The sequence below is a fragment of the Diadema setosum genome, chromosome 20 (genome assembly GCF_964275005.1).
Source record: "Diadema setosum chromosome 20, eeDiaSeto1, whole genome shotgun sequence".
NCBI lineage: Eukaryota > Metazoa > Echinodermata > Echinoidea > Diadematoida > Diadematidae > Diadema > Diadema setosum.
This window is the reverse complement of record NC_092704.1, coordinates 14314350-14338640: the sequence shown is the minus strand read 5'-3', so window position 1 is coordinate 14338640 and position 24291 is coordinate 14314350. Positions and strand designations below refer to the sequence as shown.

The 24291-nt window shown below is 40.8% G+C and overlaps 1 protein-coding gene across 1 annotated transcript; it reads left to right on the top strand.

The window, feature by feature from the left end:
* Nucleotides 1-42: 42 nt before the first annotated feature.
* On the top strand, nucleotides 43-13555 carry LOC140243866 (coiled-coil domain-containing protein 148-like). The gene is made up of 12 exons (XM_072323539.1): nucleotides 43-69; nucleotides 2764-2902; nucleotides 3799-4187; nucleotides 5278-5479; nucleotides 6017-6179; nucleotides 6985-7129; nucleotides 7763-8110; nucleotides 8995-9113; nucleotides 10017-10134; nucleotides 11556-11606; nucleotides 12271-12360; nucleotides 13271-13555. Exons 2-12 carry the CDS (start codon nucleotides 2824-2826, stop codon nucleotides 13418-13420), a joined length of 1854 nt encoding a protein of 617 aa, XP_072179640.1. The 5' UTR covers nucleotides 43-69; nucleotides 2764-2823; the 3' UTR covers nucleotides 13421-13555.
* Nucleotides 13556-24291: the final 10736 nt, after the last annotated feature.

The following is a 24291-nucleotide window of genomic DNA, read 5'->3' as shown; positions in this document are numbered from 1 at the left end:
ATTAATGAGCATGATCTAATTTGCATGCGATCAGCGATCGTGCCATCCCTTGACAACAAGCAACGCTAGGTGAGTGTCGAGTGACAGTAAAGCCATTATATTGCCGTGGTCTTGCGAACTCTGTTTTTATCTATCATATTACTTGGACGGTTTTAAACAGTTATAATTATCTTGGTCCTTTTTTTGACAACAAGGCCCGTTAATTTACCCGTATACCCGTATATATATACGTCTCGCGACTCGTAGATGTCAGTCCAATCATCAGTCCCATGTAAAGAGAAAAATGTGTGGTAGTGAGTCTATCATAATCACTCATATTAAAGGGAAGATAAACCCCAAGAACAATGTGGATTGAGTGAAAGCAGCAACATTAGTAGAACACATCAGTGAAAGTTTGAAGAAAATCGGACAATCGATGCAAAAGTTATGAATTTTTAAAGTTTTGGTGTTGGAACCGCTGGATGAGGAGACTACTAGAGGTTATGACGTATGAGTGGACTACAATATCAAGAAAATATAAAGAAAATACTACAAAAATCCATTTTCCATGAAAATTACAAATTCCATCAACTTGATATTGACATATGTTAAGGGTAGCAATTATTCCCCCTGCTTTCTGAAAGCGGTTGGTCCACTGCTCTTTCATAATTCTAGAAAAGTGAATTTTTGTTGAATATCCTTTATATTTTCTTTGTATTGTTGTCCACTCATACGTCACATCCTCTAGTAGTCTCCTCATCCAGCGGTTCCAACACCAAAACTTTAAAAATTCATAACTTTTGCATCGATTGTCCGATTTTCTCAAACTTTTACTGATGTGTTCTACTAATGTTGCTGCTTTCACTCAATCCACATTGCTCTTTGGGTTTACCTTCCCTTTAAAGAGCGCATAGATTCTGTGCGTAGGCCCTACCAAACTGCAGACCAGCCAGCTACTGAGCTGTGTGAATTTAGGCCTTAGGGGGGGGGGGGGGGATTAGGGCCCTCTTGCAACAAAGTAGAGTCCAGAGATCAAACACAAGTCAGAAAATCAAACATAGAAATAAGTCTCTGATACGATACGCGACTGACTTGACCGGACGTGGACAAGTACAGTACTACTACTAGTAGTTTCTATGCCCATATGGTTGGACCTACACATCGACCGCCTAATCTTTATTTGCTTGATAAGAATATTTAACATTGAAATTCACATAAAAACTTGACCTACGTGATTGAGAAAGTCCAGCACTATCAAATGACGTTGTTCCCTTTTCGATTCGAAGTTTCAGTGCAAAAATATCGCCGTCGAACTTGCGTGGCCTCGTTTCAGCTCCCCGCGGTAACGCTCCGTATGAGATCGACTGCTGTTTTTGCATTGACAATGCACTCAAACTGAGTTGTATTGAACACCGTGTTGTACAAAGCTTTTCAGAAACTTCCATAACATTACGATTCGATGAAAATATTCATTCAAAATTTTGTCCTTGATTAAAACCATTAATGAACGTTGAATTTTTGCGTTTTCCCACACATCCTCATCAACAGTCAAAGCCAATCCATTTTTATGTGCTCTGCGCGCAGTGAAGTGCGTACTAAGCGTTCTGTGCGCCAATACTACGCGGTCGGTTTAAATAAGGGCGGTCGATATCTAGTAGGGTTACCATATGTCTAATTCCGTGAAAAACTTCTCATCTATATTCGAGAATGACATTTGCTGGGTCAGTTTTTTTTTTTAAACTGATCCAGCAAATGTCATTTTTATAAATGAGAAGTGTTTCGCGGAATTAGACATACTTGTCCGGTCAAGCGACTGACGGGCTGAGTGATACCTTATCCTGTTTGGAATAAGTTTACTTAGAAAAAACAAAATATTTGAATTTTGATTATCATTTTCAGTCACTGTGTGGTATCACCATTGCACATACACGGGAGCAGACAGCGCAGAGCATGGTGTACAAAACACTTTCATGGCACAGCAGCAAATGCTGCGATTGATATGAATGCAGCGCTCTCATAGCGATTACATCAAGTTCTTCTATGGTGTCTTTAAAAAGATAAACCTGTTTTTCTGCCTTTCCCTCAGCTTGTAACAAGTACTGAGTCTTGTGGTAGCGAGTGGTTGAGGTATGGGGTTGTTGTTCATGTTGTGTGTGTGTGTGTGTGTGTGTGTGTGTGTGTGTGAGAAAGAGGATTGTGAAAAATGTGGTTATAAGACAAGGCCAAGGGTGAAAGAATATAAAAAGAAAGAATAAGAAAAGGGCAGGAGGAAATGAATGAAAACATACTAAAAAGATAAACCTTGAAAAGAATGAAGCAAAAGGATTACAAAGTAGAAAGCACACTTAAAGCAAAAAAAAAAAAATATTCGAAGGAAAGAAAGAAGACAAACTCGCATCATATTCATAAAGGAAGATAAGAGAGAGAGTATTTTAGGTTAATGAATAACTAGGATGAGTTTGTGCATGTTAGGAAATCATTTGACAAGGTGCAAAAGTATATACACACTAGCACCAGTAAATTTAACATTGTAAGCCATAGATCTAAATTCAAATTTTAATATTTGCACTATTAGCAGTTGATCAGCACATTTAGAGTCCAATCATTGTCTAGAATAGATATATGAACTAGTGGTTGCTCTCCATTGCCTTTTCTTTATTAGTTCATCAATTAGGGTCTAGTAGACGTCTACTGCCTCCTCTGAAATGAGCTGAGAATGACACAAGATTGTCTTGAGATCTTTGACTTTGTGTATTTTACTCTCTTTTTTTTTTCTATATCTAGACTAGAGTAGAGTCAAGAAATAAATATTGTGTGGATGTAGGAGTCTGATCATCTCCAGCCATGACGGGGAGGGACTACAGATCTTTTCTCACAGTACATAGGAGTGGATCAAAGGAAACTGGACGAGCCGATGAAGCAGGTACTGTGTGTATGCTACCATGTAAAACTCAGAGTTATCATTCAGTATGATTCATTTATTAGCAGACTTATTGTCAGAACCCTTATCACGGTTAATGTACTTTCGTATCCATGTAGATATCTTGAATTCTACTGAACCCAATTGCCCCCAAATTCCTGGATATATGCTAAATAGCTTATTTTTAATCACTCACTTAAATCTGAACCAAATCAGTCATCGGGAAGTGTTGATATCGATGTTCACTGACTTTCATGTTGTTGCTCAAAACAACTCGCTCTTCGCGAGTGATCTCAGCAAACACTGCCTTCACATTGAAGTTAGCCATCTAATATGCGACAAATCTGTCAGGTAACCGGGAGCAAAACATTGATGTGTAAAATGATTTATGGCAAGTTAAAAAGTTAGATGAGAAGTACAGTTCATAAATCACACATGACCACAGACAGACAGACTGACAGACATACACACACCTTGCCTTTAATCTTTCCACCCCTTTCATCTCTGGCATTGAGTCCTGTTTGCATAATATCTTAGATGACTAACTTCACTTCTAGATTGTGCAGGCAGCATACCTGAGTTTGTTTGGAGCAACGACTCGAACGTTTGTATTGATGCTTTCCGGCATTCGATTTCTCTGAATTAAAAGAAATGAGAAAAATACTGTTTACATGATGGTTCAGACATTTGTTTTGATCTTTATAATACTGTATACTCTTGTATGATTGATTTTCATGAAATACCCCAACCCCGATGATGAATTTTGTGTTTTTAATCCCTGAGGTGACATTTTGATGCACCCAATATATTAATTCTGTGAATAAGAAAGGAATGTAGAAATGCACCATGTAAATGAAGAGAGGTACCGATACAAGAAATATTCCACCTCTTCATTACAGATAAACTCCTGATCCGGATGAAAGCTGGTCTTGGCAGCACTCGCTACCAGAAGGTTGATTACGACCAGATGAAGGCACAGACATTGGAGCGCCGCATCAAGGGCAACTGCTCCCTGCTCAAGATGAACAAGCTGCGGGAGTTCTCCAAGGTGAGCAAGGAGACCACCCTGCTGAAGCAGCATCGCACGGTGTGGCAGCGGGAGCTGGGTCGTCTTGACAGCCAGAGGCATCGGCTGGAGAGGGATCAGGAGAATGCCATCCTGGAAGGCTCCTCCGAGGGATCCTCCATCACCATGTTCATGCTGGAGGCAGAAGACTACAAGATGCAGCTTGAGGAGGAGCTCGAGAAATTTCGCAAGGCCACAGCTGAACCCATCTGGACCCTGAGGGTGAGTGGTACTGTAAAACAAGGAATGTTTGCTTGCATTTTAATTTTGCTAATTTTGCGAGAGCCAAGATTTGCAAAATTGAAATGAATGCAAAAGCTCTGGTCTATGCAATATGCATTGATTGTGAAAAGAGGCAACTCTTAAAATTCATGCTGCAAAAATGGTTGTCAGCTCCAATTCGTGCAAATTTCATTGCGTGAAATTTTCATGTTTTACAGTATGTTGCAGTTACTCTTTGGGCCCATAGGAAAGAAGATTGATCTCAAGTTTTCAAGACTTTTTCTTTGTTTGCTCATATGCCAAACAAGGTGATACATCTCACTGACATAAAAACAGTACTTTATAAGTATCGTAAAGTTCTGTCATCATGTCTGAAACAGAAATTTATATGTGTCAATTTCTTGTTTTTTTAAATACAGGTAGATCTTATTTGCAAAATATCGCAGTGCATTGATGTGTAGAATATAGTCATAAATCTTATTGGTGAATTATCACTGGCAACTTGAATGTACAAACAGAAATGTCTGTTATATCTTTGTTTGTGGGACAGTTATGGAGGTGGCATGTCAGGGTTCTTTACTTACATACTACAATCAAGTTTACTTGGCTTTCACCTATAATCGGAAGTCATCCTTAAGGCTCAATCTTCATAGTACAATGTATACATATATAGCCTCCTGAAAAAAGAAGAAAAATCTTTGATTCTGTGTAAATGAGTAAGATATCATGCATTGTGCAAGATTTATTGTAATTTTTTTTTTCATATATCAATGTATGACACTTCCATCATTTTTTGAAATTTTGTGTGTTCTTCCACTTTTAGGGGACTATTCAGAGTACAGAAATATTAAAACAGACACCTAGGTAAACATTGTCTGTGCATATATATGTATTCATTCTATTTCATACACATTTTATTATATCACAAGGTTTTTATGTATTTAAATGTAGGTCAGCTTTCTGAGTTGTCTTGAAAATATTTTGTTGTGCATTCTCATGGGTCATCATACATGCTTTATCAGATGAATTGGTTTTAGTGTGTACACGTTGAAAGTTCATCTGACGGACTGATTTAATTGTCAAATTCCAGGATGATCTGAAGGTGTGGCTGGCCCGTAACAAGTCCCGGCTGGATCGGGGAGAGGAGGCTCTGGAGGAGGACCACACGGAGGTCTGCAAGGTGGTGGAGAGTGTGAAGGAGCAGCAGGAGGAGGTGATGAAGCGGCTCAGCCACGAGCAGTGGTCCCTGGAGAGTGAGCTGGAGTCAGGCTTCCTCCAACACGTCCTCCAGGGTGAGTAGTGTCTTTGACCAATGGTCAGTTAGCATCTGAGCATAAATTGTGTTATTGTGTTGTGGAGTGATGAGGGAAAAAATGATGTGTTATATGATTGTGGGTATGCGTGAAATGTATGGCCAACATTTTTTTTTTTTTAGATCTTAGGGTGAGTGTGCACTGTTGTGATCGATAAAAAGTAATAATTTATGTCTTCATGTACTGAGCTGGAACATGTCAAGCTTTTGTTGCTGTTGTTGTTGTTGTCTCATCGCCACCCCCCCCCCCCCCCCACATACAGTAAGGTAGACAGCCCACTTGAGTCTGACAATGAGAGAGTCCCTGGCAAAAGTATTCCCTAGTCATTAATGATGAGATCAGGATTTTCAGCAAATCACCTTTGAAAAAGGATGACGAGAGCTTAAAAAAAAAAAAAAAAATCATAGGACTTGCTTTACATGATGAATATGGGAAGAAAAGGGTAGATATCAAAGCAGAGAAGGGAAGGAGAAATAGCTTGGTATGACACTCATCATAGTGCATGACCTCCACCAGGCACAGAGAAGCACGTCGTGGAGGGGATCCCGGTGGAGGCTGAGATGTTAGAGTGCCCTGACTTAGAGCTGATGGAGTCAGTTCTCCAGGAATTTCTCCTGCTTGACGAGAAGTACCTGGAGAAGTTGAGGGAGCTTGACAGGAGGCATGCTGGTACAATTGGGTAAGAAATCCTCCTACTCCTCCTCCTTCTCACCCTCCTCCTCCTCCTCCTCCTCCTTGTCATCTTCCTACTCCTCCTTCCTCCTGTTCCTCAAGCTCTTCCTTATCCTCCTCTTCCTTCCTCTGGTCTCTCTTCGTTTTCTCTTTCTTCTTTTCCTCTTATGGAGGATACTTTCTATTGACTATTACAAGTATCCTAGGATGAACTTTAAGGGGCTGATACGTTTCGCCCAATTTTCAAGGACATATGTAGGCAGACCAACACACTGAGGTGTCTGCCCCTCACTCACAAATAGTGACAAGAGATCTTTATATCCATGAGTTGTAACTCCCATGCAGATGATTTCCATTTATGCCAATGTCCTGAATCTTTCATTTAAAGTCACTGATCTGTGTTTTCATCCCTTGTAGCTGCCATTATATAAAGCTTGTCATACGCCTTTTATTTCCTTTCAAGAAATTTGGGGGCACCATATCTAAGGCTTCATAATATCATAAAAATGTGAAAGACCAGTATCACACATTTTTCTCCCATGAACTTTTGTGGAAAAAAAAATATTGTGTATCATAACTACATGATCAGAATAGTTCAGAGATGGAGGTAGGTCTTGAATTAAGGGCAAATTTCTTTCTTTTCTACAAATCTCTGCATGTACTTTGACATTATACTGTCACAACTATCAATAAGAACCATCCCAAGCTTTACTCCTACCCTTACTTCATATCAAAGACTTGAATATGTGCATACTAATGTTTTTCCCATGGAAACACAGAGGAAAGACTGTATAAGTGCTCTTGATTTGCAGATTATCCTTTGGTGGCTGGACAAGGGACGACCATTTGATCTTCACTAGTATTGTGGAAATGTACCCAAGAGATATGCAGAACAGACGAATGCTGTACATTGACAGGCTGAAGAAACAGTTTCCTAAGAAATCCAGGGTGGAATTGGTATGTTACTTCTCTCTCAGTTGTAAAGCAATTCAGTTGAAATTCACCACATGTGATAAATGTAATGTATTTTTGTGCAAGACAGACCTCTTTTCCTTAGTGTTAAGAATTAAGTTTTTTTGCAATATACTAGGGTGTGTGACATTGTGAATTGAGCTAACTCCAGTAGCATAAAAAGATTTTGAAGTTACACTTGACTTTTTCAGACTTGTTGAAGGCAGACGTTATGTGATGCAAAATGATGAATTAGTAATAACAAATACACAGAATGGAAAGAGTGGAAAGAGGAATACAGAAATCCATGAGAAATCCTGGATACTGACAACAGCAAGTTTACAGCACTGATATGAGTGAGAAATAATATAAGGTTGATGTACATAATGTGAAACATTGTACTTTGAGGACTAGCTAGGGAAGAAAAAGAAAACTTGACAACAAAATTAAAAACAGGAAAGAGAAACCTAGAAATGCATTGCAAATGTTACATTTGCAGTGTTTAGAGAATGTATAAAACACACACACACACACACACACACACACACACACACACACACACACAGTCACACAAATGTGTTGCATTTTTCTGTGCGCTTTTATTTTCACTTGGTTTTCCAATGCACTCTTTACACGTAGGTGGCACACGAGGACTGGATGATAAACCACCGCTACTACAACCAGCTGCGGCACACCCTCATCAACAGCTGGGCCCGGGATAAGCAGGAGCTGTATGAGAGGGGGGCGGCCACCTTTGCCGACGCCTGCCTGGCGGACGAGCTGCAGCGGGCGGCGGCCATCGACAAGCAGCGGCAGGAGGAGATCCGGCAGGAACTCTACGAGAAGGTGGAACTGTGGCGGGAGCAGAAACTGGAGGCCATGCGCATCGAGGCGGAGCTAGAGGTCCAGCGGCTGCGCAGCGCACAGCGTGAGCTGGAGCTGGAGAAGCAGAAGGAGGAGAAGAAGAGGGCGGCAGAGAAAGAGAAGGTGAGAAGATGATAAGTAGGGCTCAACGCTAATCTTCTTTTTTTTCTGGTGGCCTGTTTAGGCCCGTTTTGGACACTAATATCTTTAAGTTTGACATTTTGGTGGCAAAAATGAAAGATATAAGAATATTTCAGGCAAAAAATTGCCTGAAATAAAAGGAAATATTAAAATTCATTTAGAATCTTAACTGTCCAATCTGGCCACATAAAGGCAACCTTCATGGAAATTTGGTGACCCGTCATTAATTTGTAGTGGCCCGGGGCCACCAGGCCACTGCTAATACGGAGTCCCTTTTTAGGGCTTGAATCTGTGCAAGTATTCTTCACACAGAAGAATGTGTAAGTTGTAAGTATTCAGTGGTAGATGAGAGCTAGAGTTACATCAAATGTGACAAATTTTGCCAGATGAATTTGCTGCACTCAAGTGCCCAAATATGTGGCTCATACATTTTTTAACCCGTTGAGGACGGTTTGATTTTGCTACAACACGCATTTCCCATAGACACCTGCCCGAGTATACTCGGGACTCGTCCTCAACGGGTTAAAGTATCTAGTATCGTAAGTGGGGTTTTAACACAGTTTTCTGCAGGCAGTACAAAGTAAAGTTGCATACCATCTCAAGAGCTCACATTTTGCTTTGCTTTGTTTCATAGAGTTTCCCCCTCATTCTTTGTCATGCTATCTACAATCATGTAACAGTCGGGTTAACAGGAATAGAGGCAACTGACTGCCATTGGCAGCATATTTCGGAGAGATCTGGAAGTGCAATAAAGTGAAAAACAAACAAGAAAGAAGAGATCTTAAGACTCTAGGCATCTTTTACGTAACAAAGAAGAAACAGACAAAATTGAATATCTATTGAAACTTATACTTTCTCCCTCTCAGATTAATGTATACAAGGAACAACTACGAAAGGAGCATGAAGCTGAAGAGGCCAGGAAGAGGGAGAGATTAGCAGAGCTGAGGAAGGCGATGGCAGTGCAAGCTGCCCGTGACAAAGAAAGGTATGTCCACTGCCAATCAACAACTGGATTGTAATTTTACAGTAGCAGCCCTTATGCCCTAGCTCTTTCACTGTTCAGAACCAGTTTTTCTCAAGTCATGTCAGATATTGTCAGGCTGAGGCCATAGATTTGAATGCTAACTGACTCTTGGTTGAAGCTATTAGGAATTAATATATCTGCTTGGGTATGTATCACTTTGTTTTAAATCCAAAAGCCATTGTCTTGTCAGAATACCAGCCTTTTCAGATCATCTTGCATAAATTTTTCCAAGGTGTCTGTGACTTGCAATGTTGACATGTCCACTGAAAATGCAGTATAGCATTGATAACCATACCTGTTGTGTTATCTTTATGATTTTTTAGGTTCTCATAGTGCAAGATGACCATTGCAAAGTGTACAGCCATGAATTATTCAGAAGTGTATCTTCAGAGTGATTGTGGAATACGTACTCTAAATTTGTACATGTGTAGCTGTAGGAATCATCTAGAAACTACTTGTTAATGGCTAATGGTCCCAATTATTGTATATTGTGCTTCAATTTAATGTGTTCATTGTGTTTTCCTGTATTTGATAACAAAATTTTGTCATCAGTTTCTCATTTCTCATTTGATGTGTGTGTGTGTGTGTCTGATTTTTTTTTTCTTCTTATTGCCAGTGAATGCGAAAGATTTGGTTTAGAATTTATTTTAATTTTTTTTTGTCTGTTTGATTCAATTTATTTTTGTCTATTTCACCCATTTTGTAATCAAGGTCTCAACATAAAATTATTTCCTGAAGAATGAGGACTTCCCTAACTCTTCACTATCTATTTAGCAAGGCTCAAATCAGGATTTTGTATGTGAAGTGTCCTACTCTCCACTCATGTACCCCTTTACCTTCACAATCTTTTTTTCTCTCACAAAGAGTTGCCTTCCGGGATCATCTCCAGCAGCTGAAAGTTGAGAAGATGAAGGAGGATCAGAGGCGACTGGAGGAGGAGGAGATGGAGAGAGAGAGAAGGCTGGAGGCGCTCAGGGAACAGGTAATCAATCCAGATAGAGAAGATGAATACACCAACAAAGTTTTCCTGTATCACAAATAACAGTGTATAACCGCATGCATGAATTAACTGCACCCCCTTTTCCAGCCGTTGGGGAAAAAAAAAATGACAGTCCACCAACAAGCATGGATGCTGCCATGCAATGGGTGGAAATACTGCTGACATGTTGGTTGAATCAAGTGAAATATTTTGGGGAGAAAATGTCTTGATTGATAGTGTCATAAAATAGAAGCAAATATACGGTAGAATCCCTAACAAAAAGGAAATTAAATTGAACAATGTCCACACACTTTCAGTTACTGGAGGTATTAGCTATAATGGTGTATAAACCGTACCCTGAATTTTTACCTGTTTCACCTGGGGAAAAAAAAAACAGTGCTGTTATTACATTGTTATTTACAGTATTCATAAAATGCCGTATGTATTAAGGTGGTACTTTTTATTTGTAAGTTGTTCAATTGTAAATTGCACCAAGGCTTTTATTTAAAAAAACAAAAAAAAAAACAAACAAACAAACAAACCACAAAAAACCCCAACAACCACTGTCTTGCTATTTCTCTCTCCTTTGGCATTGTGACTTTTGCCATAGGAGCTTCAAACCATAACATGTTCTATGCATCTTTCTAAATTTGCGGTGGAGGAGATGAAAGGGGAAAATGTACTTGCACAAAATACCCTCTGTGTTGTGCACGAAAAGGCTGAAATGCAATGTTTGCGATAATATGTGTGAAAGAATTCACTTTCTTCTTCTTGACCATTGTGAAATGATGTATTATACTTCCTTCACCTTTCGCGTTTGCAGAAAAAAGAGGCAAATATATTGTTTTCATGACTTGTACATGACGTGTCATTACATTGACAGAGCAATCAAGAAATATGATGCAAGCAATATCAGCATTGTGGATTCAATGACTGTTTGAATGTGTCCCACAGTGACTATATTATGTGACTTTTCTACAGTTCACTTTTATGGTATTTGTCCTAAGTTGGTCATGTTATCACTTATATGTGTTCTAGATTTGATTTAGTGTATTCATACAGTGTGGATTTGTCCTTGGGATTCACATAATTTGTGTATGCTTACTTCTGGATTCAATCATAATTGCCTGGATGTGATGGTTGACTATTTACGCGTATTTCATGAGTATCAATGAAAAATCCACTGTGCTATATGATCTCACTACTGCTACTGTTCTAAATACCATGCATGCTAGCTGTTCAAATCCCTGGAATCCCCCCCCCCCCCCCCCAAAAAAAAAAAAAAAAAAAAAGAAAGAAAGAAAAAACAAACAAAAGATGACACATAAACAAAACAAAACAAAAAAGAAGAGAAAAAGAAGAGTCCATTTCCCTGATAGATTATGCCGATCTCAAATTTGTGCTCTTTCTCATTGAATTGTTAGGTTGCTGTCCATGTCGAGAGTGATCCTGTTCGCATGATGAAAGATACCACGGTATGAGTTAGACATCATTTGTTGTCATTGTACAATTCACCTTTTCTTGCAAAGAAAAAGAAGAAATCATTTCGAAATTTGAGCTATAGCACAACTTTAAAGTGCAGACTGACATGATGAATGACTATTACAGTACATTTTTTATTAGTTTAAGAAATAATGACAATGTTTGCAAGAATTGACATTTACTAAATCTCCTCTCTTACACAAGCTGTTTAAATTTTTACAAAAGATTGATGTTTTTGCTTCATTATAATTTATGCAATAAAGAAGTGATTGCTTCTGATATTGTCATCAATGCAATTCAGCTGAAATTGTAAAATGTGAAGTTGTCATAAATTAATTGAAGCTATGATATGTATACCGAGAGAGATACTCTTATAGAGATATGTCACTTGTAACAATTTTCTGTGGTTACCTAAGTACTCAGTTTTAGTGGGGTACAAACATATACCAGAGGCAACAAGATGAAGTTCATATCATTAAAGCTGCAGTCCAATATAAATTGAAAAACAAAAAGATAAATAACTGAAATGTATATGAATTGGTATCAAAACAAGTAAAGGGTCTCATTCAAGATAATACACTAGGACAACTGCTCATCTCATTTGAACCTTTGAAGGAAATGATTAACAGTTGAGATGTACTCTTCCTATCTGGACAGGCGTCCAAAGCTCGCATGGGGATCGGGGCTGAACAGGATGTAAACATTCAACGACCTCTCTTTGACATGAGGACATTTCCCTCCGACAAGGTGAGATCAATTATCAGTGTTCCTAGTTGTAATGATTATACAAAGTGGAGTTGAATCCAATTCTATTCAATTGAAGAGTAACCATGGGTATACGGTGACTGCAATGATTTATTATGAGTATTGAAATAGAGTTATTATTATCGTAATCATAAAGTTAGTAGTAATCATCATCATCAATGATGTTGAAGTCTAGTGTTGTAATGTTACAGGCCATGCAAAGTAGTAGTTTGAGCCCATGGAGAGGAAAGCACCCAGCCAAATACTTGTGATGGGTCGAAGTGACATACAGACAACAAAGTCTATTAAAGTGGAACTGAAGGAAATTAGACCAAAATAAAAGCGTAAGTTGCTCGAATGTCAGTATGTGAGGGTACGACACCTTCAATTTGTACACAAAATAATCAGCATGCCTGTAGCGAAATTTGTGTATACATTTGTAAAAAAGTTTTAGAGAGCCCAATGTACGGCTGCCATAAGTGTTTGTTTCAGAAAAACAAAAACATTGGAGTGATGAGGTATTGACATTTGCTATCATTTTGCTGGAAGCTCTTCTTTATTCAGTAAGATTGTCTTGTCATACATTTTTTGTTTCTTTCTTGTGCTGTAAGTGACAGTTGAAATATTATGCTCTGTATTCTCTTCTGAAATTTCACCTGTCATTCTGTATTATTAACTAATGCTGTACGATTCAGTGCAGTTGCAGCTCATCTATGTAGAAAGGTTATTTTCATATGTCTTGCAAACTAGTACAGTGTACAACAGCATCGGATGCTGAAATAAACTTCCTCTGCAAACTACTCGAATGAAATAGCAAAGTGGAATAGAACCATTTAAAGTGCTTGCCCATACAGTTCACCAAGATGTTATAGATACATTTTTTTTTTTTCATCCGTGAATCTACCCTTGTTAGGTAATGGCAGACCCCCGGCTGAAGTTGGAACAGGCCCTTAGGCAGGCTGGGCTGCACGAGAACCCCTATGCCAGACGCATGCTGGCCAGCACTCAGCCCCTCAGACCTCCAAGACGTGACATGAAGAGCACTCTCTTCAAGGACAATTGACCGCAGAGGTCCTCCGAGGTACGCCCTGTCCTCTGGTCGCCCTTGGAATTGTGTTAATAGCCACAGTGATGTTCCTGATGCCAGGTCACTGGTGAACGATTCTTTTGTGCCAAACCACTCGAGGAGAAGCCAGTTTTGGGCCGATGGATAGACAGTAGGGACCAAGGAGGCATCCCAACCTGTCTTTGACATCAGGATCTCTAGATGCTGCTTGCATTGGCTGTGGGCCATCCATCTCCAGGTCTGGATAAACTTTCAAGGGAGAGGCCACTGAGACAACCATGCTCAAGACATGGGTGGAATATAGTGTTGTAGATTGAAGGAAATCATGTGAGATCTTGGAGCAGAAAACCTTGAAATGTCATGACATTCCTTTTGTGAGCTTCTGTCTTAATCTGTTTTATATCTGCCAAGACTTTGTATAAAACAACTAAGAAAAATAGACAAAACAAAACAAACAACCCATAACTCTCCCAAAACAAACAAACACACCAAGTACTACCTCATTAAGAATGATAGGCCAAACATTCCGTGGAAGTACATGTAAGCCAGGTCTTGTTTAAATGGACTGTCGCATCTTGGTATTAGGCCTGCTAAACTTAAAGGACAAGTTCACCTTCATAAACATAAGGATTGAGAGAATGCAGCAATATTAGTAGAACACATCAGTGAAAGTTTGAGGTAAATTGGACAATCAATGAAAAAGTTATGAATTTTGTGTTGGAACCACTGGATGAGGAGACTACTAAGGCTCGTGATGTCATATGAGTACAATAGTATAAAGAAAATGTAAAGAAAATTCAACATATTTTCACTTTTTTCGCATAATAAAAGAGCTCTTGACTTGCCTCTTTCTAAAGGCAATGGGAATAATATTACCCATAACATATGTCAGAAACGAGTCAAGGGAATGTGTACTTTTTTCAAAAGATGAAATTTTGTGAAATTCTCTTTATATTTTCCTTATAGTGTTGTACACATGTGACATCATACACTGCAGTAGTCTTCTCATCCAGCGGTGACTGCACAAAAACTTCAAAAATTCATAACTTTTGAACGGACTGTCCGATTTTCCTCAAACTTTCAATGATGTGTTCTACTAATATTTCTACATTCTCTCAATCCTTATGTTAATGAAGGTGAACTTGTCCTTTAAAGTACAAATTGTCAATCAGTCACAAAGACATGAAGTTTTTCATGGCATGATGAGAAGGCTTATTAGCAATCTAATGAATACCTCACTGGAATGACAGAATGATTATTGCAACTGCAACCACAAACCATAACTTTCTGGCACTACAAGCCTGTGAGCACTGCCACCAAATACCACAACATCCTGACCACAAACCAGAGATCACCACCACCACCAACAACAACAACACAAATGAGTAATCACAGCCACCACAAGCCATTAAACACTGTTATACTACAAATGAGCATTCAGTGCCACAGCATACAAGCTATCACTTTCGCCACAAACCAGAGATCCTCGGCATCCATTCTTAGTGAGGATAGATGTATGTGTGTTTATGTATTGTTCGTAGTGCAGTGCAGGTATACACTTACACAGCAACACCTTCTCACTAATCAAACTCGAAGTTGGAGAAAAATGAGACTCGGGGTATGCAAGAAGTACATGAGATATTGCAGCTTTTATTCAAAGAAGTTTCATGTGGACGAGTCGTTGAGCAAGTGACTGATTTACAATATTCAGCAATCATTATTTATACACAATCTCAGCAGGGAAATGACTCACCTCTCCGGAAGGCGGTGAAACAATATAGTTAAAGAAAGTTACAAATCACTTGTCACTTTTGACAGCGATCTACTGTGTTCGAATATTATCAATGGGTGTCCTTATCTTTACCCATTACGGCGGCCGCCTAAGAAGTCGTGTGCTTATCAAGCGGTGTCCGGGGATGGGCCACAAGAGAGAAATATTACACTAAGTGGCTTTCAATGCTAGGAATAGCGAGCGGAGGCTCGTGAGTAATCATGCGAGAGTTTGTCTACATAATACCTGATAAGGAAACTTGTCGAGGGGAAGACGAAACAGCGGAGAGGGTCACGCCCAGAGAGAGAGAGAGAGGGAGAGTGCATGTGTGGAAGACGGAGATCAGAGGTCGGAGCGGAGAGAAGGAGATTGTGAAGGAGAAAGAAGCAGAGAAAAGTTTAGCTACACATTCATCTTGAGAGACGGTGGTTAAACACTAGGCAAGAAGTTTGCATTGCCTTGAGTGGCTGTATAGTCCCACTCTTGAATGACAATCTCTGGAGCACATGCAGCAGATGAAGTTGTTAGCACTGAATGCTGAGGCTGTCCTTGCCTTCCTCCTGACTCTCTTGTCGTTCTACTGTACGTTTCTTGCTGCTTCAGCCCTCTTGATGCCCTCTCTGACAGTGCCTCTCCACTCTGGCTGAGGACTGTCATGTACACCTTCCCAGGTGTTTTGTCGATGTCTGATATCTTCATGCTGTGTTTGCACAGAACCTTGAAGCGAAGAATGATCTTCCTGTGGGGTGAGACACCTCGCATAGCTCTCCATACAGCATGTCCTTTGGGATGCGACCTGGTTCCATTTAACGCACATGATCCAACCACTTGAGGCGTTTCTGGCCGAGAATCAAAAGCATGCAGAGAATGCTGGCACCCTATCCTGCCACTTAGTGTGCAGGAGACGTCTGAGGCATGGAGGTGGAAGGTGTTCAACCAGAGATGACTGCCACTGGAAACCAATGATTCCTTTAACCACAAACCATCAACCACTTCCATTTAAAAGCAGTATTCATGGCCACTGTAAATGAACTAGTTCTGTTGCTAGAAAATTGTGATTCCTCCCACAGTAAACCAAATATTATAGCACCACAAACCATCGGTCACTCTGTCCACATGACAGCAATTGCAACAAAGACAAACCAGTAATCACTTCCATTGATTGTTGCAACTACAGACCAGTGAGCATTGCTGTGCCACAAACCCATCAGTCACAACCACAATAAACCAGTGTACAACCACAACCAACTCATAAACAAGTGCTTTAATACTGCCATTGCAAAACAGCTGTTGCTGCCACCACAAATTAAGAAGCTGCCACCAGAAATATGTCATCCCTCTTCTTACTACAAACCAGCAGTCATCCCATCATGAACCAGTAGTCCCTCACCTCTCTGAAATCATATTGAATTTCACTACCACCATAAAGCCACTGGTCACTCTCGCCACAAGTCTGTGAAAATTTTAAACCCTTGAAAACCTGGATGCATCATGGGATGCTCTATCTTTATGCCAGAGGCTTCATAGATAAACTTAAAAAACTGAAATTCTACTACATGTACATTTTGTGACTTATCCTTTAGCAATTGATGGCAGGAATTACATGTGACAACTCCTTTCTTGAAGTGACTGTGATCATAAATGTGTACCATGCATACATACCCTTGTATGTGCTATTTTGGCTTACTTCATAGTGTATTCATTGATGCAGATGTATAAATGTTTTTGTACTAGACAAATTAATCGAAGAGAAAATAGCTGAAAATGGACAACTCAATTTGCTGGCAAATTGGTATGAATCACATTCCCACAGAAGGTCAGTGCGTGGTGTATATAACTGGTTAAATGTGTGTCATAGTTATCATGTGACTGCTTTGTATGGCTTTTCTTCATCATTGAAGGAGTTGTAAGCATATTTGATTATTTGCAGAAACCACAAAATCTGATCTTTGTTGGATCTAATCACAATGAATGTTTTACTGAAGCACTGTAATAGACACAGATACTATGAATGACAAAGTGAGCAAATCTCTTTGAGTTGTATACCAAATGTGGATCACACTTGATGGATATAAGATCAAATACTTTTTAGAACTGTAGACAAGATGCCATTTCAGTGGTAGACTAGATGTCATGTGGCTAACTGAGTGTAAGATAGAACACACCTCAGTTTTGTCATCAGGCCAGGGTGGTGTTACAGATCGAGAAAGAACTCCCACTCTCCTTAGAAGACATGCTTTGCAGCACCAGAGTTATGCACTTAACTATACAGGTAGTTCCCAGGAGCTTTAACAAAAGAGTGCATCAGTAATTGGGACTAGTGCACCAACATAAAAGAATGTATAGCAGGTAATCATGGGGTATATATTCACACACAAAGGACTTTTTGTTTGTTTGTTTTGTTTTGTTTTTTGTTTGTTTTTTTTCTTTGATAAGACAAACCTCAGAAAAGGTGGCTTGGTATAGCTCCCAGGAGTCAAAATACAGTGTACTAGTCTGTTTAAGGCTGGACCTGCAGCTAGGCTGTTTGAAAAGCATGTGTACAAGTACTTCTCAAACTGAGTGGAAATTCTTGATGTTGGGTAAAGCAAAAATAGATATTAAACATGAACCTATGAGATCATTGACACAATGAAATGATTTCTTTTTTGTTTTGTTTTGTTTTTGTTAATTAAGGGCCTTTGTTTTAATGCATGATTAAATTTCTGTCTTAATGGATCTTATCTGAATTGACTTATTAACCCTTTTCTTCCGCAATTCTCTGAGTGCCTTTAATGCCCCCAAACAAGATTCTTTTTGCCCGTCAACAGAGAGGCAGACAGGTTGGTAATCCACCTGTGTGAAGGCAGTCAAGCAGTACATTGTATCCCCCTTTCCATGGTCAACTATTGACCGATTCGGGTTCGTTGAGAGCAGCAGACACTTTACGGCACAGGGCGCAGCCATAGTGGGTGTATCAGCCGACCCCCCCCTGCTCTCCCCCACCCCGGGGCAACATGTTTACACGCACTTGTAACAAAGGTTCGCGCACTAAGCAAGCATTCGCGCACTCAGTACGAGACGCCTATTGGCTAAAGCAGTTTTTCATTCTGCGCGCGTGCTAATGTAGGGAGAGGGGTGGGGGAGTGCGGAGGGGGGGTCGGCTGATACACCCACTATGGCTGCGCCCATGCCAAAAATACACATAGCGCGTCACAGAATCGGTCAATATGTGCCAGTGAACAATGGAAATATCGAACGGGTGCTAGTTATGAATAGAGCGTGCGCTAATGAGCTCACAAAATCTTTTGTTCTACACAAAACCAGGTACCTGAATGAGGTGACTGGGGTCAGCGAACCCAGATATCTAACTGATCTCAGCCTTGATCGCTATGTACATGTTCGTACGAGTTTACGGCAGAACAAGCGAAAAACTAAATCAGGAAAAAGATACATAATACTGTGAAATAAGCATTTTTTCAAACAGAAGGATAAAAAATGCTGATAAATAAACGCTGATCTTTTTATCAAACCTACTTTTCTGGGCATTTTAACACAAAGAAACATGAATTTAGGCCACTAAAGCAGGCACTTTTGTCTTCATTTTGGGAACCTGGTATACCAGATTCCCGTATATCAGTTGCTCCCACGGGAACCTGGTATACTAGGTTCCCGTAAGGAACGGGTTAAGTTCCATTTCTGTCTATCAATGTCTGTCATATCTTCTCACATTCATTTTCTGTGACCAAATAATATAAAAGTATGAATTTATGAATTATGAAATGATATGTGTCACTATATATATTACTTCATCTTGTCAGCATGAAATAAATAGTTCTGTGGACTGTTGAGCCAGTCATCACATTAATATCAGTGTGCAATATAATGTTTCTTACATGCCTAATGCTTTTATCATGTCAAAGCCGTCTACATACAGATGTATTAAGTTTTCTTTTTATGGAAAGATCTATCCATAAATCACAAAAGACCGTCACATTAAAGGGGATGGCTAGTAACTAATCAGTGGGAATCAGTGGGAATGCTTGGGGATGATTGTTCCAATCCTTGCGGGATTCATTTAAGAGTACATTATAAATCTATTGTTGTGTGAAAATTGTTTGCTTCAGAATATGGTCTCATATTCCAGTAATGTGCAGTTTAATGTTTCCAGGGCCCGTTAACGATCGCCGTCACTAGCTGTACAAGCATGCCAACCTGGAAACATTAAACTGCACATTTCTTGAATATGAGACTGTTCTGAAGCAAATAACTTTCACCCAACAATAGATATATAATGTACTCTTAAATGAATCCCACAAGGATCGGAACAGTCATCCCCCAGCATTCCCACTGATTCCCACTGATCAGTTACCGTACTAGCCATCCCCAGGGCAAAAATCTAATTCCCCTTTAAAGTGATGTATATATATAGCATAATACAATGAAAAGAAAAAGGATACAAGAAAGAAATACGTATATGATGTGTGTGTGTGTGTGTGTGTGTGTGTGTGTGTGTGTGTGCTTGTAAGTGTGTGATTGTGGGTTTGCAAAATCTTGTAAAAAAATAGCAGCAGTACCCGATATGTTTTGCTGGAAGAAAACAAGAGGTAAGAAAAAGGAAAATAAGACGAAAAGGGAGAAGAAGAAAAAGGACAAGGTGATTAGAAGGAGATGATAGAGGATGAAGTGAAAAATCAATGAAAAGAATGGATAAAAAGCAAGAAAAATGGCAATGGTACAAATTGACTATCTTACACTTTTGTAAAAAATGCACATGTATTTCTCTGTTCATTAATTGTTTTCTTTGTGTGTGTGATTTGTTTGTTGTGATGTTTCCGTGAGTTGGGGTGGAGATGTAGAGTCTTCAAGGTGAATTATGTAATATATCATGATTCATACCCCCTTCCCTTTATTTATTTATTCAACATATTTTAACGGGGACATTCCATTCAGTTACTGCTGATAGCCAGCAGACCTGCTTTTCAAGGGAGCCCTGTTGTTCAAGAGCAGTGACTCCCCACCCAGTGGACTCGTATGTACCCATCCCTGCCCTTTCCTCTTTCAATGGGAATTTCGAGTCTGATGGGCCTGTGAAAACCCTCAAAAGTTACGAGTTTTCTTGTGTGTTTGTGTTTGTTGTATGTGCGTGTGTGTGTATGTGTGTGTGTGTGTGTTTGTTTGTTTGTTTTTATGGGTTTTTTCAGTCAAAAATATATGTGGGGGGCACCCCCTATTTCCACTGTGAACGTACTGGTACATGAATTAACACTGAACAATTGCGAGTGGTCTGGGACTGAGATAGCCTTTTGTCAAGGCCCTCTCGCTGTAATGGGCGAGCGAAGCGAGCCCAGCCGAGCGCGCCAATAAATCCTCGCGCAACCCCACTCAGCTGGGCTCTCTTCACCATACAGCGAGAGGGCCTTGACAAAAGGCTAGGACTGAGACTACGACAAATCGGACGATCCCCATCGCGACCCTCGATGATTGATTTCAATGTGCAGTGCGACTTGTGTTGCACGCTCTTAGCAGCTCTGACGTTCTACTGCCCACGGCACGAGGCGACGTACACCGACCCCGTTCGATCCAGGGCCAGGCAGGGCGGCACATTCATATATAGACTAGTCCACTCCAGCAATTAGTCCAGCCCCTTCCTTCGCTTGCTGGGCCCTTCCCGTACTCTGCTGGCCGTGCAACCTGCTGGCACTGTCGACTGCGAGTGCAAGAGCATCAACTAGCGGGGCTGCGACGTGAATTAAGGTGACTGAAGCCGTGAATTAGAGAGCAAGTATTGTCTACTTTTAGCCATATTTTATATACGACACGATGTTTAATAACTCTTCCTTCTTCATAACGACTGTTAAAGACTGGAACCAACTCCCCAACGCAGTGGTTCAATGCCCATCATTGTCCCTGTTCAAGCAAAATTTGATGCAATTTCAATATAGTCGCGCTCTATCCACACGTAGTGCCTCTCTACAACGTACAAGTTAGCGTGGATGTGTCTTCCTGGACATTTTGCTGACTAAACCATACAGATACAGATACAGATACTCTCTAGTCCATTCCACCTATTCATGCTATGGTAACCCTTGGCCTTATTTAGTCTGTTAGTGTTATGCACTTGTCAATTGTAGTCCCGGCCCATGGGTACCCGGGGATGGCCGGGACTTGCATCCTACTTGCAATTTTGCATGTTACACTACCCGGCCAAGTCCCGGCCAAGTCTCCGACAGGTCGGGCAAAATTTTCACGGAAATCCCCCGCTAAGTCCCCGGCAGGCCGGGCAAAATTGAAGTTGAAATCCCCGGCCAATTCCCCGACAGTCCGGGCAATATTTGTGCAGAAATCCCCGGCCAAGTCCCCGACAAGTCGGGCATATTTGTATAGAAATCCCCGGCCAAGTCCCGACCCTCAAGGCCCGGTCACACTGCCCAAAAGTCGCGTAAGTTTGCGTGAATCACGCAAGAAATTTGGTTTTGCGCGTGCTTGTCCGTTGAGAATTTTCGCTGATTTACGCGATGAAAATCACCGATGAATTGCGCAAGAACTACGGAAATATCACTCAAAAATCACTAATCAGCGCATAGGCACGCAAAGGCCCCAAATAGGGCGAATTCGTGATTGTGTCCACGGAAAATCACGCATAATCTGCGCTTTATCACAATTAACTGCGTATGAATCGCACATAAACGTGATAGCGGCAACATTTTCGCAAACGATCACTGATATTCCACGCATATTTCGCGCGTTGTTCGCGTAAGAACAACGCAAACTAAGCAAAAATTACGTAAAAACTAAAACAGCGCAATACTGCCTAGAAGTGCGTAAACTTTTAAGCGAAGCCGAGTTTGAGCTGCTCAAAAACCTGGCTTTTGAGGACCTGTCACACTGCCCAAAAGTCACGTAAACGCATGAATCACGTAAGAAATTCGAGCCTTATTTTACGCGATACGATGCGCGATTTGCGCATTTCATGAGTTTGTCTATACAATTTTGAACCTTCGTAGTTGTCAGCCGATGTGCGCCGGATCGGCAATTTACGCAGTTCCATGTTTTGAGGAGCTCAAAACTCGGCTTCGCGTAAAAATTTTAAGCAGTACTTGCGTTGTTTTACGTAATTTTTGTGTAATTTGCGTGGTTCTTACGCGAACAATGCGCGAAATATGCGTGGAATATCAGCGATTGTTCGCAAAAATGTTGCCGCTATCGCGTTCATCAACGACTCTCCACTGACAAAAAAGCAGACTATAAATAATGACGCATGTTTCGCGCTTGAAACACCTACGTATCACTGAAAATCACTGAAAAAAAAAAATATTGGCGTAGGCCTATGTATCTCTAACAGAACACGGTAAATACTCACGAAATACTGATCGAGGAATCACTAATGTATCACTAACAACTCACGTATGATTGTGGCGCTATATTTTTGCGTGATCTTTCCGTAGTTCTTGCGCAATTCATCGGTGATTTTTCATTGCGTAAATCAGCGAAAATGGTAAAATTCTCGACGGACAAGCACACAAAACCAAATTTCTTAGTTACTGGTACGTGATTTATGCGATTACGCAACTTTTGGGCAGTGTGACCGAGCCCGCCCGCGTGGAATCGCGTAAAGCGCCGATCCGGCGCACATCCGCGGACAATACGATCGAAGGTTCCACGTCAGAAAAATTCATGAAATGCGCAAATCGCGCATGTTTCGCGCTAGGCTCTTTACGTGATTCATGCGTTTACGCAACTTTTGGGCAACGTTACGGAGTCCTCAATAGCGGGGAATTGCTAGTCGAGCGAAATGATTTATGGTCACATTACCGTACTGGAAATGGTACGAGTCATAATCAACTCTCAAGCAAAATCTGGCTCAATCCCGGCCAAAATTCCCGCCCCAAATGCCTGCAGCCATTTGGTTGGAGCGAATTTCCCCCGACAAACCCCGGTTTATTCCCCACCCACCGGGGCAAAATAAGTGAATCTCCCCCGACAAACCCCGGTCCATTCCCGACCCACCGGGGCAAAATAAGTGAATTTCCCCCAACAACACCCCGGTACATCCCCGGCCCACCGGGGCAAATTAAGTGAATTTCCCCCTACAAAGCCCGGTCTATTCCCGACCCACCCGGGCGAAAAAAATGCTGAAATCCCCGCCCAACTTGGTTGCAAGTCCCGGCCATCCCCGGGTACCCATGGGCCGGGACTTCAATTGACAAGTGCATTAGTAGCCTAGTACGCTGGAGTAACTACACGCAGCCGCTGCCGCGAATCGCGACAGCACAGCACGCTGGAGATACTTTCTCGTGTCGTAAACTGTCTCCATTCGTTCTGAGCCGTGCTGTGGTGATATGGAATGCTTCTGTTGACTCTCCAAGACACTGGCTAGATTTTAGCTAACAGTTAATCTTTAATTGAATAGATTCTACACATCAGGGAGATGCGTAGTAATATATATATATATATATATATATCTATATATAGAACTCTGATCTTCACCACCAAGTAGCACCTCACCATCAGCACAGAGTCTCTGCTAACTGTTAGTAGAAATTTTCAAACAGGGTTGCAGCAGGTTTATAAAGCTTTTTAGCAGCACAGATAAGAATTTGTAGTGATCTTTTTACTTGCACTTTGCATCTGGGTACTTTATGACCGAAAGATTGGTCAGTATCTGGTCGTTGGGGATATTATGTTCCGCAGAGACTGCGTCTGGCTTCACGGATCGGATCCCCTACTGTCTCCAGAGGCCCATAGAGGAGAGCGATAACGTCCAAAAAAAAAAAAAAAAATAAAAGACTCATCCTCCAGACGGACGGATCATTCTGTCTACTGGGTACTATGACAAGCAGAAGTATGATAATATGCCAGTGACGGTCTGTACTTATTTGGAACAAACGAAGAAGAATTCAAACATTTTTATTTCTTTTGTTTTGGTACAAAATAAAGGGGGTGCGCTCCCCCAGGATCCGCCACTGAATACTAGTACCCTGCTGGAGGCAAAGGCCTAACTACTACACAGCCCAGTTGCTGTATAAATAGCGACGGCGTCTGGTCGGGCTATAATCAACCAACCTAGATACACAGAATTGTATTCATACCAGGTGCGTCGGTGCATGCTGATAAT

Bases quoted from the DNA above. Each gene is read 5' to 3' on its own strand.
- LOC140243866 (XM_072323539.1), top strand. From the start codon at position 2,824: ATGACGGGGAGGGACTACAGATCTTTTCTCACAGTACATAGGAGTGGA. The intron at 2,903-3,798 runs GTACTGTGTGTA...TCTTCATTACAG, and splicing joins TGGACGAGCCGATGAAGCAG to ATAAACTCCTGATCCGGATG. The intron at 8,111-8,994 runs GTGAGAAGATGA...TCTCCCTCTCAG, and splicing joins GGGCGGCAGAGAAAGAGAAG to ATTAATGTATACAAGGAACA.